Source organism: Bombus flavifrons, chromosome 5 (genome assembly GCF_040668555.2).
Source record: "Bombus flavifrons isolate JBK064 chromosome 5, iyBomFlav1_principal, whole genome shotgun sequence".
NCBI lineage: Eukaryota > Metazoa > Arthropoda > Insecta > Hymenoptera > Apidae > Bombus > Bombus flavifrons.
Window position 1 is genome coordinate 5,042,871 of NC_138446.1, and position 17,634 is coordinate 5,060,504.

General features: G+C 32.4%; 1 protein-coding gene across 1 annotated transcript; it reads left to right on the forward strand.

The window, feature by feature from the left end:
• Positions 1–738: 738 nt before the first annotated feature.
• LOC138179882 (uncharacterized) lies at positions 739–15,605 on the forward strand. Its single transcript, XM_069113109.1, has 3 exons — positions 739–3,534; positions 3,684–4,084; positions 15,076–15,605. Exons 1-2 carry the CDS (start codon positions 2,903–2,905, stop codon positions 4,075–4,077), a joined length of 1,026 nt encoding a protein of 341 aa, XP_068969210.1. The 5' UTR covers positions 739–2,902; the 3' UTR covers positions 4,078–4,084; positions 15,076–15,605.
• Positions 15,606–17,634: the final 2,029 nt, after the last annotated feature.

Here is a 17,634-nt window from a genome sequence, read left to right on the forward strand (position 1 = left end):
TGTACATATTACCGTTAACATTGGGTAAACTCATTTACTCAAAATTCTTACGAACGAGCAACATAGATGGTATTAAATTCGCTATACTGATTCGTCGAACCACCCTCGCAAATTTCCGGAACATTTCTTTTACAGTAGGTGCCCTCGGATTCACTTTCGCGTAGCTCTCGAAATAACAGGGTCCATAGTAGCTGTAGTCAAGGATCAACGGGCATGAATGTATGGCGCGCGCGCTTTCGTTCTCATTGCTCGCCAATAGATTCCTCGAGCGCGACGCCCGTTTACGCACAGTCTCATAGACACAGACCCATACGTGCATAAAGTACGCAACTGGCACACGCGCTCCCCCCGGCATATGGCGCGTACGGTCCCCCTTTTCAGTTCCGGGGGAGAAGAAACGAGGGGGCTGCGGCGCGTGCTCAAAATCCCCACTACCTCTTCCTCTTTGCACAACACGCGTTTCCCTCGCGTGCTTCTTGCTCGCTCTTTCGCCTTCTTTCTGTCCCTCGTAAACCCTAATTCCCCTCGCCCCCTGCACAGCGTCTCCCCAGAAACCAGCCCTCGGTCTCACTCTATGGTGCAGCAAAATGCTGAAACCTAACCCATCTATCGGATGTCCGCGTTCATTCTCAACGCAGACGCCATGCGGTGCGTAGCACGGAGGTCTGATCAGAAACGAGAACTGCCATTCGCCGGGAAGAGCTCTGTGAAAAAGTGACCGCTGACGAATGCCGAGAAATCATCGGCCACAGTGTCAACGAAATCTTGATAACCCGAAGGAATTTCGGACTGAGCTCTCGCGTGATTGTTTCTTTCGATCGGTTCGATGGGATCGAATGGTTTTAACGAGGAACCTCATCGCGAGTGAGTTCGAACGTGAGTTCGTGTTGGTAGAAATTCGCCATTCAGTGTGAGTTCAATATTTTTACAAGTTGAAGGTTGAATCGAATTTTGTAAGTGTGAAGAAAACGGGAACGTTTGTAAAATCCTGTCGTAATTGACGTTCGAGATTATTAAGTTGGTTTCTTTGATTAGACCGGCATTGGCTACGGCGCGTGCTTACAAAACCCCCCACCACCTGGTCCCTTTGCTACCCCTTTTTCTCCCGTGCGCGCTACTGTACATAAGTACGTCCATGTCATTCCGTGGCGTAGTAAAATATTAGACGGGATCTAACCTCTTGTCGAAGAGGTTTCCACGCTCATTTTGTAGTTAAACGCTATGCAGTCCGCGACGCGGTTTTGTTTAAAACGATGCTACTCTGATCGGTAGCGAACGCTCGGTGACAGTTTTATCGCCTGAATGGAGTTATATTTGTGTAACGTATGTGAATTTCGACCACTTTCAAGGAAGCAGAATTGCGACTGTAACGTTCGTCTTGAAAAACGTAATCGACCAAAAGAATTGTTAATGTTGAAATTACGCCAAAGAAGAAAATTTGTATGGTGCTCGAAAAGTATTAACGACCTATACCGAAATATTGATCTCAGGATTCTTGACCATTTGAATTACTTAATGGATTTGTGCCTTAAATTTTTAGTAGCAAGTGACCTTAGTCCTACAGATAGAGGAACGAAAATTGGTTACAAGTGCCTTAATAGCCGAAATAGATAAATCGATTCGTAATAAGTGTTGAAACACGAACAATGGTTATTTGTACCGTTATAAATCATTAAGATCGTTTCAATGCTCTATTTGAAGTTATTAAAGTGCTTTCCTTCTAAATAAGAGCATTTAACTGGTGCTATACAATTCCTTCACTCATATTGTGATAATACGATTCAAAGATCTCGATTCTAATTGAGACGTCACGCGACGTTTGAATGATATTCTACAATTTCAAAAGTTACTGTTTCGTAGCAAGAGATACGCGAATGAAGAGTTGAACGTTGACAATTGTTTTTGATATTATTAATGTTTTTGAAAAGTAACGAATTTAGATTCCGAAGAATAATTTCCGAGGAGTCGACGACCGTCGTGGAGAAGAATAGACGGTGACCTCATGCTTTACTTAAGCCGTTGTGACCGACAACGAGACAATTGGATCTTGGTTCGGGTCATCAGCTTCATCATTTGGTAGAAAAAAGGCCTATGGCCTATCGAAAACTTTGGCAAAATCGCTCGTTTAGCAGAGATCGTAACAATAACAGCGTTTTATTAAATATCTGTTTATGCTTACCAATTTTTCAACAAGAAAGTATACGCTCTCGTACCTGTTATGTTATAAGAATCATAAATAATTTCAATCATTTTTTTGTATAAAAAGGATATATAATCTGTCGTTACTCATTGATACATAAAACGAAAGAAATGTCTTAGAAATAAATGGTACTGTTATTCTTGTAAAATAAAAAGTGCAAATTAGAAACTCTTAAAACAAAACCGAATGATACACAGGAGTATACCTTTATGCTGGAGTGATATTTTTTAGTATTAAGGAAGATATAATTCTAAAAAGAATCATTGTCAGGCAACTTTGATAATCTTCAAGATTTTAGTCGTCAAAAGATATTCTGATCCAAATTTAAGTATCAAATCGAATAGTCGTCTAACCGTCTGTATCGATAAACATCTTTGTCTTCGAAGGGAGAGCGTGGTTTATTTATAAGTCTATCAATTACACTCGTCCTCGAAAGGCATTAGAGTCGATAAGTTACTCGTTCTCTTCGCTATTCTCACAATATAAGCTCGTTCTGCAATCGCCACGATTCGAGCTTGTTATTTTTAAGAAAGAGCATTCTGTATTAAAATTACATTGAACGATTTTGCGTTCATGCACTTGAAAAAGACTGATGATAACAGACTTTACCAACGATTGTTTCGACCACGTTGTAACGTTGTATGTATTCGCCCAGTGAATCAAACTTTTTGGCTTGGCTATTAAAGCAGAAAAGTGATCAAAATGACGACTATGGGAGTTACTGTATTTTGTAATAGGGTACAAATAAATGGAAATGATCAAGAGCAACTAATGTTGCTAAGAACGTTGCAAGATAACGAAAGCAACATAATCGGCAATCAAACTCATCTGATAGTCCCCAAAAATAATAATAATACTAACGCAACCGCTTCTGCAACCGTGTTGCCGCCCTACGATCCCTCTAGATTGAAGAAACACGGAAAAAACGGACAGCCGCCGCCAGTTGCGGTTGCACGAAGAAATGCACGCGAAAGGAATCGGGTTAAACAGGTGAACAATGGATTCGCAACTTTAAGACAACACATTCCGAGTCACATCGCTGCAGGTTATGGCGATAGAGGCAAGAAATTGTCGAAAGTAGAAACCTTGCGAATGGCCGTGGAGTACATTAGGGGACTTCAAAGGTTGCTCGCCGAAGCTGATGGGGTTGAATACGATTCGAATGTTGGTGCTACGCAGTGTATGCCTTCGCCCACCAGCAGCGTTGTTTCATCGAGTCACAACGGTTCTGGGGAGAGACTCGTCTTGGAAGACGATGTTCTTGCTGCCGAAGACGATGATGGCGAACAGCTAGATGAAGATGAAGAAATTGGGAAACAGAAAACTACATCCAAGTAATTCTTTTGTTTTACATTTTATATTCTTATGTTGATCAATATAGCAATTTATTTAAAATGGCCCAACTTAAAATTTAAAGTAAAAGTAAAGTATTGCCAGTAAAACGGATTGAAGTAATAACAATGTTTATATTAATGATTTTCAGATTGTCACCAAATCGAACTGCAGTTACATCGCCTCGTGATTACTACTCATCCTCGATAGGGGATGAAGAGAATCTCGAACCAAGGACTCTATCAAACACGCAGAATTTTTCCCGACTCTCGCCTAATTCGGTAGCATCTCCACCTTCGGAATATTATGGGCAAAATGAAGAGAACCTCGAGCCTCAAATTCTATCGCCGTATAGTGGCGCCGGAGATAGCGAAGAGGGTGCAGCCACCGTTTATGCGGCAAGTCCGGAAACCTTTTCTGGAGCCCTGTATTATAAGCAGGAGATCACCGAATCCGGTGAATTCATGGACGTCGTAAGCTGGTGGGAACAAGAGCAGGGTAGGCTAGTACATCAGCAACATAATCAACGCCTCACACACGTGTAGTAGGAAGGTTCGTACTTTACGTTTTTTTATAAAATCTTTCCCATTTACTTTACCTCCCATTTCTAATAGAGAGTTTATGAATTTCATAACTGATTATAATTATTAGATTGCGGATACTTATGTAAATTCGTATTTTTATGGACGTAATTGAAGAAATGGAATCTCAACAGAGATTTATTTTACTTCATAAATATTATAAATACTATATTTTGTATATATTTATATATTTTTTCAGTTTTGCAAATTGTTTTACCTTTCAATTTCCCATACATAAAAATCCGTAGTCTACTGATTACACGATTACGTATTTACTAAAGTAAAGAAATCCAAAATACATATTTTGCATTCCTTATTTACAATGTGGAATGATTACAAATTATCGATCTTTAAGTGTATATAATTATATGTTCAACAGAATATATGTACTAATAAGTGTTTGATACCTATACTATTTTAAACAAAAGATATACAAAACAAACAAGCATAAACCAAGATTTAATTTTATATAAATCATTCATAAATAAAATTATATTTGGTTAAAAGAATTACAATTATACATAACGAGGCACGACAAAATTATATTTGAAACATGTTTCTTCTTGAATCTTATGTCACAAATTATTCACGAGTTTAATAGACATCTTATTAGGATATAAATAATTACATCCTTCAATATCTATATTGAGCTATAACATATGTTAAAAATATCATTTGATCGTGAGAAGCATTGATGAACAACGAGCGTGAAGTAAAGCTGCATCATTATCAAAATTCAGAAAAGTTACACGTGCGTTATAGTCATGCATCAACGAACCGGATGAGCGACAATAGAGAGCCGCGTAATATTGTTTTACGTTCGTAAAACTCGCATGGTCCGAGTAGAAGAGTGCTCATTGAAGTACTTTAAGTGGCTTGAACCGACAGGGCTGTTGATCGGCGCCGCGCACGTGACAATTACTCCGAGGAAGCGTCGCCAAGTGGAAACTCGTGTACTGCGTTTCCTTTCGAACACGTGCTCGAGCGTCGATGCTCCCAAAAATAAACTTTACACGTTATAACCACTTTGCGAAGTATGTGACGACGTGACATTCGAGTACACCCTATATGCACTCCAATTTCGAAACAATAAAAAAAGAATGTTGAGTAAAAATTTATTTACAAACGACGATATGATATTCTGTTTTAAAGTTTATTGCATTTATATAGTGGGCTCTTTGAATTGTTTATATTGAACGTAATCATGCATATTAAGGAAAAATGGAAAATAGTAGATAAAGAATCAGCAAAACTATTGATTTGAATCAAAGTCTCATAGCTTGGATTAAGATTAAATAAAACTACATAATTATTTCCTTCAGAAAAAGGTAGTACAAGAACATACATTTAAATGAATCGATATTTTATGAAATGTTGATACATTGAGCATTCTTATATGCTTTAGTTGGTGTATAATATTCACGATTAATGTTCTACTATATTACATTAATGTTCTATTAAATTATACATATATAATTTTTCTTCGTGAAATTATGATTTCCTTTGAAACAGCACTTGCAAAAAATTAGTATTTAAAGAGTGATAGATTTTTAATATATACATATTACAATACATACACTTTATATAAAATATTAGATTATAACACTCCAAAAATTACTTTCTTCAGTTGAAGTAAATACAAAATAATCTGAATAAACATCACAAGCTAATTTTTCAGACACCATTGCATGGAACCAATTTATTTCTTTTGAATTATATTTCCAAGGGAATTGTTAAATTTATTTTAAACGGAAAGAAATTAATTTCTCTTTTTTAATATTAATATAGAATCGGATAACATTTAGATGGAGCTTGTTCTTTTATTCTGTGTAGTTCAATAGTTATGACGGAAACTCTAAAGTACTTTTGGAAACGTACAGGTATTTTATTATTGTTTTTACAAAGATAATCTTTTAATATCGTCATAATTCTATACAAAATAAAAAAGTATTTCCCCATTAAAGTGCATGGGAAATATATGTGTAGTTGACTTTTAAAGTACACCTTGAAATTAGAAATAAATATTTCTAATCTCATTCAATAAAATATTTAAATGATTTACAAAATATTCAGAGTTAAGGTGTTTCAGTTGTCAGGTTCATTATTTGATTAAACATATACGTATCTCTTATAAGTTATTTACAAATTGCAATTCTTTAATATGCTTGGTTATTATATACTGCGCTTTTTATAGAAAATTATAAATTTCATACATTGCATATCAATCGGGGATAATTCCACAATTAAGAGGCACATTATCTTGCGATAAAAACGACCCACTTTGTCACTTAATTTTATACTATGTAGTATATCTATTACTTCGTTCATTTACTTTTTCTTCAGTTTATGTAAAATATATATTTAGGTTATTACTAGAACAAGATAAATCAAGAAATACTTTTGTGTTTACATTATTCTATTTTTCTTCGTATTTATCAACAATTTGACCTGTTTGCTTATAATGTAACGTATCGCATATCTTTAAGAACTTATTAAGTTATTAATCGATGAATGTATTTGCTTTCGATAATAATGGTGTTAAATTTTAATGCATTGTGTCTCTTCTCTAAAACTACCAGAAAAAATATGTTCCTATTATTAGTACTCTATTATTAATAATTGGTAAAGAAAATATTTTTTCTACAGCACAAAGTAATTTAATCTTAAAAGGATTAAAACATGCCAAAGTTTTCCTACTCTTTAGTGTACAATATTTTGTAATTTTTTGTTCATGATAGTTACACACCTTCCACTTTTCTCATATTTTTGCTACGTTAACACACATATTTTATTTTTTGTTCTTTTCTGTTTTTAGGAGAACAGAAGAAAATTGCATGCTTTAATGATTTTAGTTGGTTCAACAAAGTGAAGTAAATAACATTCATTTGTATTCTATTTCGTTTCTTCGTTTCGTTCATTTCATAAATGCACAGTACTACATAGTAACTTATATCTCGTGATAAGATTACGCTAAAGTGTACTTACGCCAATACCATGAAGGCAACTCTTTTGCTGTATAGACGTATCAGGTATACGAACAAACGCGCGTCAAGGAAATTTCAAGTTCATATCAGCTTATTCGACTGGTCGGCTCGTACGTTTCGAAACCCTGCTGCCACTGTGGCATGTAACATCAAAAGTGCGCTCCCATAAACGGAAGTAGTTTACCATTTTACCATATGTTAGCTATCCTCCTCGAAAATATCTCTCGACCAGACCTTTCTCAATCTTCGTGGTTTCCAATTGCTCGACATTGATCCGTTTCTCTTCGCGTCGCTCACGCATATGCTCGCCTTCCTAAGTTAAATCGTATTTTATGTTTTTAGTTTGTTTCAAAGATGTAAGACTTTTGTCGTGTAATGAATTTGTTAATAGAAATTTCATGTTACGCGATGGAATAGAATTTTACAGTTAATGTATACGTGCATTACATAAGCAAATATTTAACTAAGAAAAGTATTATTGTTTATCAGGTGTTGCTAGTTTTTGTAGGTATTGATTAGTTGTATTAAATAAGTTGTTCTTTGTCATCACTCTATAACAATTTGTTACGGAATTACATTTAATGTTAATACTGTAGAATATCCCGTACAATAATTCCGACTTTTCAGATAATTACTAATGATTAACATTAGTTCTAATTTCAAATATGCAAAGATTGATTACAAAATTTAAGTTACATGAGTTATTTATCTTTCCTTAGTAATTAGATGAATGATTACCGATTTTATGTGTTAATAAATGACATTTAAATAAGATAATTATTATTAACTAAGATAAGATATTGAAACGTTGACTGTTTTATTAAAATGTGTTACTTAGTATAACGTAAAATCCTGGAACAAACGATAGAAATATTTTTGTATAAACAGATGTTTCCAGGCAATCTAACTTTCTAACACAAAAATTAAATTTTATAATAGGATAAAAGTTAAAAAGGAATTGATGCAGTTATATAACATATTAAAAAGGGGGTTAATTATCATGGAAATAAATTAAAAACATTTTTCAATTTTTTCGCATCTCGGTATTAATGAAATAAGCGTCGATGGAGATGCAATGCAGAAATCGAGTTATAGAGAAAAGAAATCAGCTTGCTGTGCAGTCGAGTTATAAATAGAAATCATGATTTCCTTAAAAACATTCGTAACCCACGTGCCATATACTAAGTCTGATATAATTTTTGATACATGTGCACATATCGGTACTCAAGGCGGCCATAAGGCGACAGAAGCTCTTCGTATTTTTAACATATGGGTGGCAAGAGGACAGTCGTTAAGTAAGGAATACGGGAGATAATTTGGAAACTAAAATTCGAGTTTAAAAACCGGAACAAATATTTATTTGTTTTTTCGATTCCTTTTTTTGGATAAAAATACCATATTTCTAAATTTGTTTTTTAAATTTTGCACAATTAATATGTATAAAATAATTCTATATATAGCTAATTGAAATAATCTTAAAATATTATAATAATTTTATTAATCGACTGGTGGAAAGTTATATAATAATTATGATATAAGTAAATTTTTTTATTTCAACTCTTAAGTTTCATAGACAACTATGTTAGTTTTTATATATTATTATAGTTGTTTTTTACTTTCTCTCGATAGGAACATGTTTTAGTAACTTCGAAAAATATATAAGGCTTTTTATACGTAAAATATCATTTTATTACAAAATAGTATTAGAAAATGATATGATTCTTAGTTCACCAATCGTAAATGGAATATTTAAACATAAGATTTGTAGTGTAGACGGGATTTTATACAATAATATAAATATTGTAGATGTTAAATGTACTGTAACTATTGTGGGTATTTTTGAGGGTGTAAAACAAACAAATATTGTTCTTATAATTAACAATTTCTCAAAACAAGTAAAATATGCCTTCTTATTGAATAAAAAATATTAAATTAGGTCAACAGTAACTAGTTACGCAAAAATATACTCACACGTGTGTACACATATGTATCTGCATTTACTTGCAGTTATCGGTATATAATTATTGCACGTATAAGGATTGTTCTAATAATTAAAATTTGTAGTTGAATAGTAGAAATATACTAACCTTTTAAAACAAAATTTAATATGTGTCTATGTTAGCAGTTAACAAGTATGAATAACGTTGTAAGATATTTATAAAAAAATATAACATTCATGTTTTATAATGTCATTATTATTTATAACATTGATCTGTTATTTTTAACTTACTTGAAAAGTGCCTATTTGAAACTGCTCATCATATCTAAATACATTTTTTGAAGATTATTTTTCTTAATAACGTAAAATAATGGAATCTATTTTGGAAATGTAAATGGAGAAATCTTTCATATAATATACTAATTTCAAAACGTATCATATATTTACTGATTACAGAAGAACAACTAAAACGTTTCCCTTAATCCTTTGTATTGTGACATTATTATCTACTGTGAGAAAATACATTAAATGTTTATAAATATGAATTCTCTTATACTTAACTTAAACACTGAAACCCTCGAGTTTCAGTGCCATATGGGTAATAGCACTGCGATTAAGAAGCTTTAGCGAAACGACTACCATATGTCAAGTAATATATTTGTGCATACCCGCCTTCTTTCCAATTTCTCATTTTGAGATTGCCAGTATTGAATCAACTTCTAAAACGTATCATTATTGAAAGATCATATCGATTCTGTAAGCATTGTAACCTTGCTACGTGCAAGGTACAATGTCGAAATTTTTTGATAATTATTAGCGACTTTAGCGAAATGACCGATATTAACTTTCACGTTATACGCAATTTAATTTCCACTCGTCCTACTGGCCAAAGCTTTTTTCACAAGGTTCACCTTTAAAAGAAATCATTAACGTGTTTGCGTTCTTACGGTCCTTATAAAGTCTCTTTTTCGTTTCTTACGTCGTTCAATTACCTTGGCCTTAAAACGAATTCCCCGCGTCAATCATACAAATTAAAATGATCCGCTTCTGGCAATAAGCAGTCCACCAGTTTCGATTTTTCTTTTTTCTTTCCGGTTTTTACGATACTCGACGCGGAGGCCTGGTTCACGAGAAATTTCTGAATACCGGAGGCGTAGTTCTCGATGAAAGTAGCAATAAAATGTGTATCCTAGGGAGTAAGAAGTTCCACGCGAGAGTCGGGCCGAACGAGTGGACAACCAAGCAAGTAATTCTCGACAATTATAAAGTGAGGTCATCTACGAAATTTACGAGATGCGTCGCCGCGGCAAATTAATTTAATAAATTCCTTCCTTGGCTCCCGGTCACGTTGATATCGTCCCGTTGCGCGCGAGCCCATCGGCCTTCTTTCGGCTTCTCCATTTTACTCTGCTCCGCACTACTCTCTTTTGACCTCTCCTTTCTTCTCTTTCATTCTTTTCTTTTGTTTTGTTTCGTTCTCCTCTGTCTGCACTGTTGTGCTCGTAACGAGCACGCCGAAACTTTAACCTTGCTATAATCGCGACTATTTTTCTCCGGCGACCGTACGAAAAGCCGGAAGCTGTTCGATGAAATTTCTTCTTTAACTAATGATTATGCATCCTCATACGCCGACCGAAATTTCTTATGGTGGGTAAAGGTACGCCGACATCGGTAGCGTTTTAATCCCGCTGTTAATCGAGAGAATTTTTCTTCGGGGCGCGTGACATACAACGTGCGATTACGTTTAGTCGTAAGTGATAGGTACAAATGTTATTCTTGCGAACGTAAAGGATGTTATTGCTGGAAAGTGTAGTGGAATAGCGACAGTCTGTTAATCTTTGTCCATCGTGATCACAAGAAAAATATGTTCGATTAAATTTCACGATTGGGCAATAATCAAGCTAATTTATATTTCGGAGTTTTATGTTGCTGAATACATTATCGTTGTAAAAATATATTAATTTATATTTATAATTGGGAGAATATATGACTTATGTGCAGAATTAATATATTTACGTAATAGGACTTTTTAAAAAATAAATAGTTAGGAAGAATTACCTATAAGATATTAATTATAAAAGAAGTTACAGGAAGGGCAAGCAGATGATTTCTTTGAATTATTTAGTATTTGCTGAAGCCAACTTAATAGTGTACGTATCCAGTATTTCCATTTAAAAAACAAACGTAGTAAGACGTGCGCAACTGCGTCATAAAATAAAATGGTAGTAACATTTATGCAAGCCTGCTGTTGTTCTTCTCCTTCGACTTGGTGCGCCAAGAACAAAAGAATTTAAAGGTTTGCCATGCTGGTAACCCGCATGTTACCTATCTTATCAATAAACATTACCAGCATGACAATGTGACGGCGTTCGTATCGGCGACGGTTTGCAGCCGATTATGCTGTTTAGAAATTAAACCTTTTCCGCGAACGAGATCCGTGTTTTTAAAAATTGGAATTGTTTTATTTATCTTTTAGAAACATTTTAATATATGTGTCTAGTATTACATATATATACCATTAATTACAAGTCACATTGTAACATCAAAATAATTTTTTTTACTGATTTTTGCGACTGTGATATTTTCACATATAATAAAACACTGATATTACTAATTTATCATGTACATTATATATTTATAGTGTATCAAAACAATGAAAAAATAATTTTCAAAATTATTTTTTTATTTTGTTACCGAATGTCCGCAATAGACATACATTATATATAATTAATTCCCAGATTAATTATTGTAACTAGACTGTTTCCTTATTATTGTGAAAATATTAATTACGTACCTTATTCACTGTGTACTGTAATTATCTACAGAAGTTTAGAGTAAGTTAAATATAAAAAGAGACAATAGAGTTACAATTAAAACACACATTTGGAACATAGAGATATATAATAAGATAATAGAATAAAAGATAGATTATTCTTCGTCTTATTATATCTATTTTTTACACATTAAACGATTTTTATTTAGAATTAGTAATACGAATATTCGAAGTTTAAAAATTTAAACAGATCATATTGTCTACTTAGTACATACATACACTTATCTGCATACTAACTACATATTAAGAAATATATTATTAAAATTATGTATTTAAGAACTAGAGAGAACTTAAACAAATATAGAATAAATTAATGCGATTATTGTTATCTGAATAGTTACAGTAGGAAAATAAGTATTAGTCTAACAAAGAAGATATATTATTTATTATACTATATTGAATTCCACAATACTGTTAAATTCCTGATTATGAATATGCCAATAAATTTGAATAAATTTGATACGAAAAAATTAAGTCAATCAAATAGGCACATAACTTTCATAATACAAATAATAATAGTACATAATGAAATTTATGCACCGAGTATTAAAAAATTACTTATCATGGCTTTGACAGGTGATTCTACACCTTTGGATCGGCACTGTGAAGATTTATTTAAAAAAGTATCCGCAAAATTAACTTTGATATCGGATTTTAAAGTTAAATTATTTTTCATTACATTATGTGGAATTTGTTGCCAGATATAAAAGTCGCAAAGGGACCATGAGTCCCTCAACTCAATCGTTCTCTTGGAAAGAAAATGTTAAATTTTCATTAATTATATATACTAGCTAAAACTAATTTTCTTTATAACATATTTGTTTAAAAGTAATATATTTGCCTTACAGTTAGATGTAGGGTAAACCTCATCTATTGTCGCACGTGGATGCTCGGATACATCATTCGATATTCCATGTTTTCCTTTTTGTCCTGTCGTATCTGTGTAATGTTCATGTCTACGTGGCAACTTCTACATGGTCACTACTGTCGTTTAAGCAACCTCGGACACGCATTTCCATATTCTGCCTAAGTCCCCCCAAGGTATTATGTGAAATGATTATACATGATGGAAGGTATATTTAATCTGATGTTCGAATTGTTCAACGGATGTAATCCATCCCACCGAACTGAAATCCATTGAATGGTCCAATCGTTGAAAATCACAACGATCTGAAATTTTTTCTGAACCGCAGCGGTTTTCCATTGTTGTTTGCCGATTGTCGATGTATTTCACGTATCAAAGAATAAGTGTTACTAGCTTCATCAATAGCACGCTATGTAAATTCTACCTGACTGCGAGATTTAACGTATTATAACCAAACTCAGTTCTATGTGTTCTACGTCCCTTGTGACATGACTTACACGATGTAATAAAAAAATTTGAAATTTAAGATCAAGATCAATTTCGCCGTTGCTTCTTTAGCTCTCTACTACGCCTACGTTTTCCACTAATGCGATAAAATATGATGTGCGATAAAATGAAAATGTTCCAGACGCTTTTCGGTCAAAGAACCACTTTCTGTGGTTCTTTAACATTTCAAAGTGTTCCTCTTAAAAGCAATTTCAAGTCGCGCCCTGCTACTGATAAGCAAATGTCCTTGCAGTGTCTTTCTCGTTTTTTTTTTGGTTTTATCTGGAAGCGATACTCTTCAAGGATCGCGACTTTATATATAATTAATGTAATTTATTTGTTAGTGGTAATATAGCATGTGAAATTTTCCAGTAGAAGTGCTATTGATGCTTTTATTCTAACTTCACTGCATTTATGCCATTTACATGAACAATATAGCGATATGTTCCCTAAATATTCTTTTTTACTATGAGTTTCCGTGAAATGTAACACATTAGGAAATTATTAAGACTCATAAAACTATTATAGAAATAATATTTTTTTGAACATATAAAATTTTTAGTATCAGGTAATTAGTTGAAATCAATAATGTTATTCCTGTAAATAAATTGTTTAACCATAATAATCGAAATTGTCATAAGATAAAGAGTACCATAATATATATTATATAATCTTAGATTATTTACGGAGAGACTGTACATCTTGTCTAATATTGCATAGTTTTTGTAAAAGATCATATAGAATGATTTATTAAATAAAAAACATACTGCATTCTCTAAGAAGCACTTTCATTAGTTAATCATGTTTTAATTAATATTTGGCAATTTTTATGGAGATTCGAGTAGATTATGATTGATTATGAATGAAGTTAGCGAAATGAAACAATTGCTAATTGGTACTATGTAAATATTGATTTGTAAAATTAACTTAATTCTCTCCATGAATCATACAATACAAATTTTGGCGAAGAAAAGTATAAGTTCCTTTTGTCATCAAGTGATGGGTACTTCCGTGAATTCTCTCCCAAATGCGTATACTTTTCCCACGATCTCTGAAGTTACAACAGGGTGTCTCTAAAATCCGTCTGTTCGTTTCCGTACTTAATTCTCGTTGATCCAGGTAAATAAGGATCTTCACGATCGAGCTGAAAGAAATACAATGGCCAGGTGGGATAGTATCCCGAGGTTATATAGGAGTCTTCTTCCTCTTCCCGTAGAAACTTTTAAACCATTTGGGGAAAATATAGAAACTGATTTCTGAAATAAATCACTCAGGAAGAATTTGAGGGGTTCCATTAAAATAACGGTTTCTCACGAGAAAAAATTATCTTAATAATATGGCTATAGCTAATCACTGTCGTATTGTTTCTTTTTCCATGTCCACGATGGCATATAATAAGTAATTATGTAGTTCATGGTAAATCATAATGAAGGAAAACGTTTTCATGTAGACCTGTATACCGGAAGGAAATTAAATTACAAGTCAAATATATATCATATTAAAAATCACATTGATTTCATGACTATAACATAATAAGTAGCATAATAAAATATAGTAAATAATAGAATTTCAATCTAATTTAATTGTTTGTTTTTTAAAAAATATCCGTTCTATGCTATGTTAAACATTAGAAAGTACCAATAGTTCCTTGTTATACTGGAATAAAAAGATTATACATCTCTTAAATTATTTTATGTATAATATATTTTCTACTGCTATAAATAAATACTTTTTCCTTAATTTTTAATCTTTTTGTAATTTTGTCTCTAAATTTTAATCTTTTGTAATATTGCTGTTCCATCATAGTTTCATCATAATTCGTATTAGTAATTTTTTTATTTCTTGTATGTTACAGGTCTCATAGAAAGTCTTAGACACACAACTCGTTTGAGTGATCTCACGAACAGTTGCTTCGGAACCAAATTCCAATCGATTTTAATGTGGCAGTAAGAATAACGACAAAACCTGTACTTACCGCACAAAGTACTTCCACAAAGACACCACTGCCTATGATGTCTTTCCGCCTCGGTTTTATCATTTTTATTTGATAATACATATAGAATATGTGTGATCCAATTCGATAGCAAAACGTTTCTCGCTCGAGTGCCTTAATACAATTGTTTCAACTATGAGCAAAGTGATTTCTGCATTAATTAGAGTAATTCCTTAATTCGTAATATGTGTGTTTGAATTACGAGGAAAGATTGACAAATTTATTAAATTTTTATAAATTTAAGTATGAGTAAATAAGTTTTTGAACGACCATAGTGAATATTTAAATTTTTTTAAAAATTCAGTGTATCTAAGTAGATACGTAAATACTGTGCAGAGGTAAGAAATTGATTAGCAGAAGAAATTTTTGTTACTACCATATTTCTAAACTGCGGATGTATTTTGCATTCTTAGATTTCCCGTAAATACATAAACATCCCGATTCTACATACTTCAAATCAAATAATGTATGACATCGCGTGACGAAGAGGACAAGTAGGACTTTTTGAGATCGAATAAGATACAAACTTCAGAGTATTCTGTGGATCCAAAGTAATTATCGTTAATACAAGGTAAAGAACAAATCAACAAGGTGGAATATAATTATCCCTATCTATCTCTGTGCTGTTGAAAATAAAATAATGAGACTTTCAAATGTACTTTATTTTGCTTGTGTGCCATTTCACTAACCATCTTCTCACTTCTGCATAGTACTTGCATTTATACATTTTGTTGTCTTTCAACGTGATTCAGATATAAAGATACAGCTGACGAAAATTTATATCTTATTTATAAAACAACTGTATGTATACTAAATTTCAAATTTCTAAAATATTGCATAAGTACACGTTCTATGGTTTGCATAAGACATAATAGTTATATACATATGATATTTTAACGAATTTTTAATTATGCTTTTCTCGTCACTCAATACCAATAAATATACGATACCATTTAAGATCTCGCAAGCAAAAAATTTAAGTATTTGTAAACCATAAGCAAGAAATAACAGAGAAATTTCTGTTTCTTCTTTCTTTTTTTGCCATTTAATAAGATTTTAAGATATCTACGAACAAGAAATTTTGTAGATATCGTGAAATATAAATGGTAATGAATTAGTTTTAACAAATACTGTTGTCCATGTTATTTATACAGGCTAATTGTGAAATCGTGGTACAATGGAAGTGAAGATGACTTCTCACGTAAAACGATGTCATAAATATAAATTAAAATTGTTTCATATAAAGTTTCATTTTCGAGAAAATCAAATTTGAATTTCGTTAAATACGGTTCCACTTTACTGCTAAATGCAATCTGCTTCCTTTACTCAATTGGACTAGTCGTCACCAATCATGTTTGCGTTAACAAACAATATCAGACATTCAAAAATTAATAAACAGCAATATCTTTTTTATTTCATTTACATTTTCCATCCTGATAGTCAATTTTGGCTATAAATAAAAATCCTCGCTGTTCATTATTCTCTACAGTCCTATTAACTTCTGACTGATTCGATATTATTCTGTAAACGGAATATAGTGATAACAAGCAAAATTGAGAGAACGAAACAAGATGGAACAGGTGTAGGTACTTAGCGAACGTTTGAATTAGGAAAATGAAAAATATGAAATTTTATTTTACTTTCAAGTTAATTCTGCGTGAGAAATCAACTTCCGGTTATGATTATATTACGATTTTACGAACATTCTGTATATGCGAAACATATTTTTGTTAAATAAACATATTTTTAGAGAAATACTGAAACTTCAACAACAGAATATTATAGTAAATTAGAAATATGATTCACAAACGAGAGGCGGTACTCTTATTACTCATAAAATAAAAATTCTTATTAAAGCTGATTTATTACCACCAAACTTTGACGCAATGTTAGGCAAAGCAATAAATTTTCCGAAAAGGTGATGTAGTTTCACGTCCAGGATGTTATGTTTGACCTCGTACTAGTATTATGCGAATTATCATTAGACTAAAGACAATATAAGAATGAAAAGCGGTACAGTAAAATCGAAGAATGTGTAAATACGGAAGTGCCTTAAATGAAATTGAGGGGAATTGTATTTTTTCTACTTTAACTTTTTAACGAGTATTTAAGAAACGTTTTAATATTTATATTTACAACGTTGTCCACTCATTAGGAATTAATTATAATACATAAGGCAATACGCTTCGAAAAAGGGAAAAAAAAAGTAATTTCGCGTGCCAAAAATGGAAAATGTTACTCCCACGATATTATTTAATTACTATTAAGTCTTGGTCAGTATCTGTTATGTTAAGAAAAAGGAAAATTTAAACGAATTATTATACAAATTATACTGGTTCTTGATCGTTCGGTATTAGGAGTACATAATATTAATCAATTAAATGAAAATTGCATATCTTTATAAAACCTAACTGCGAGTTT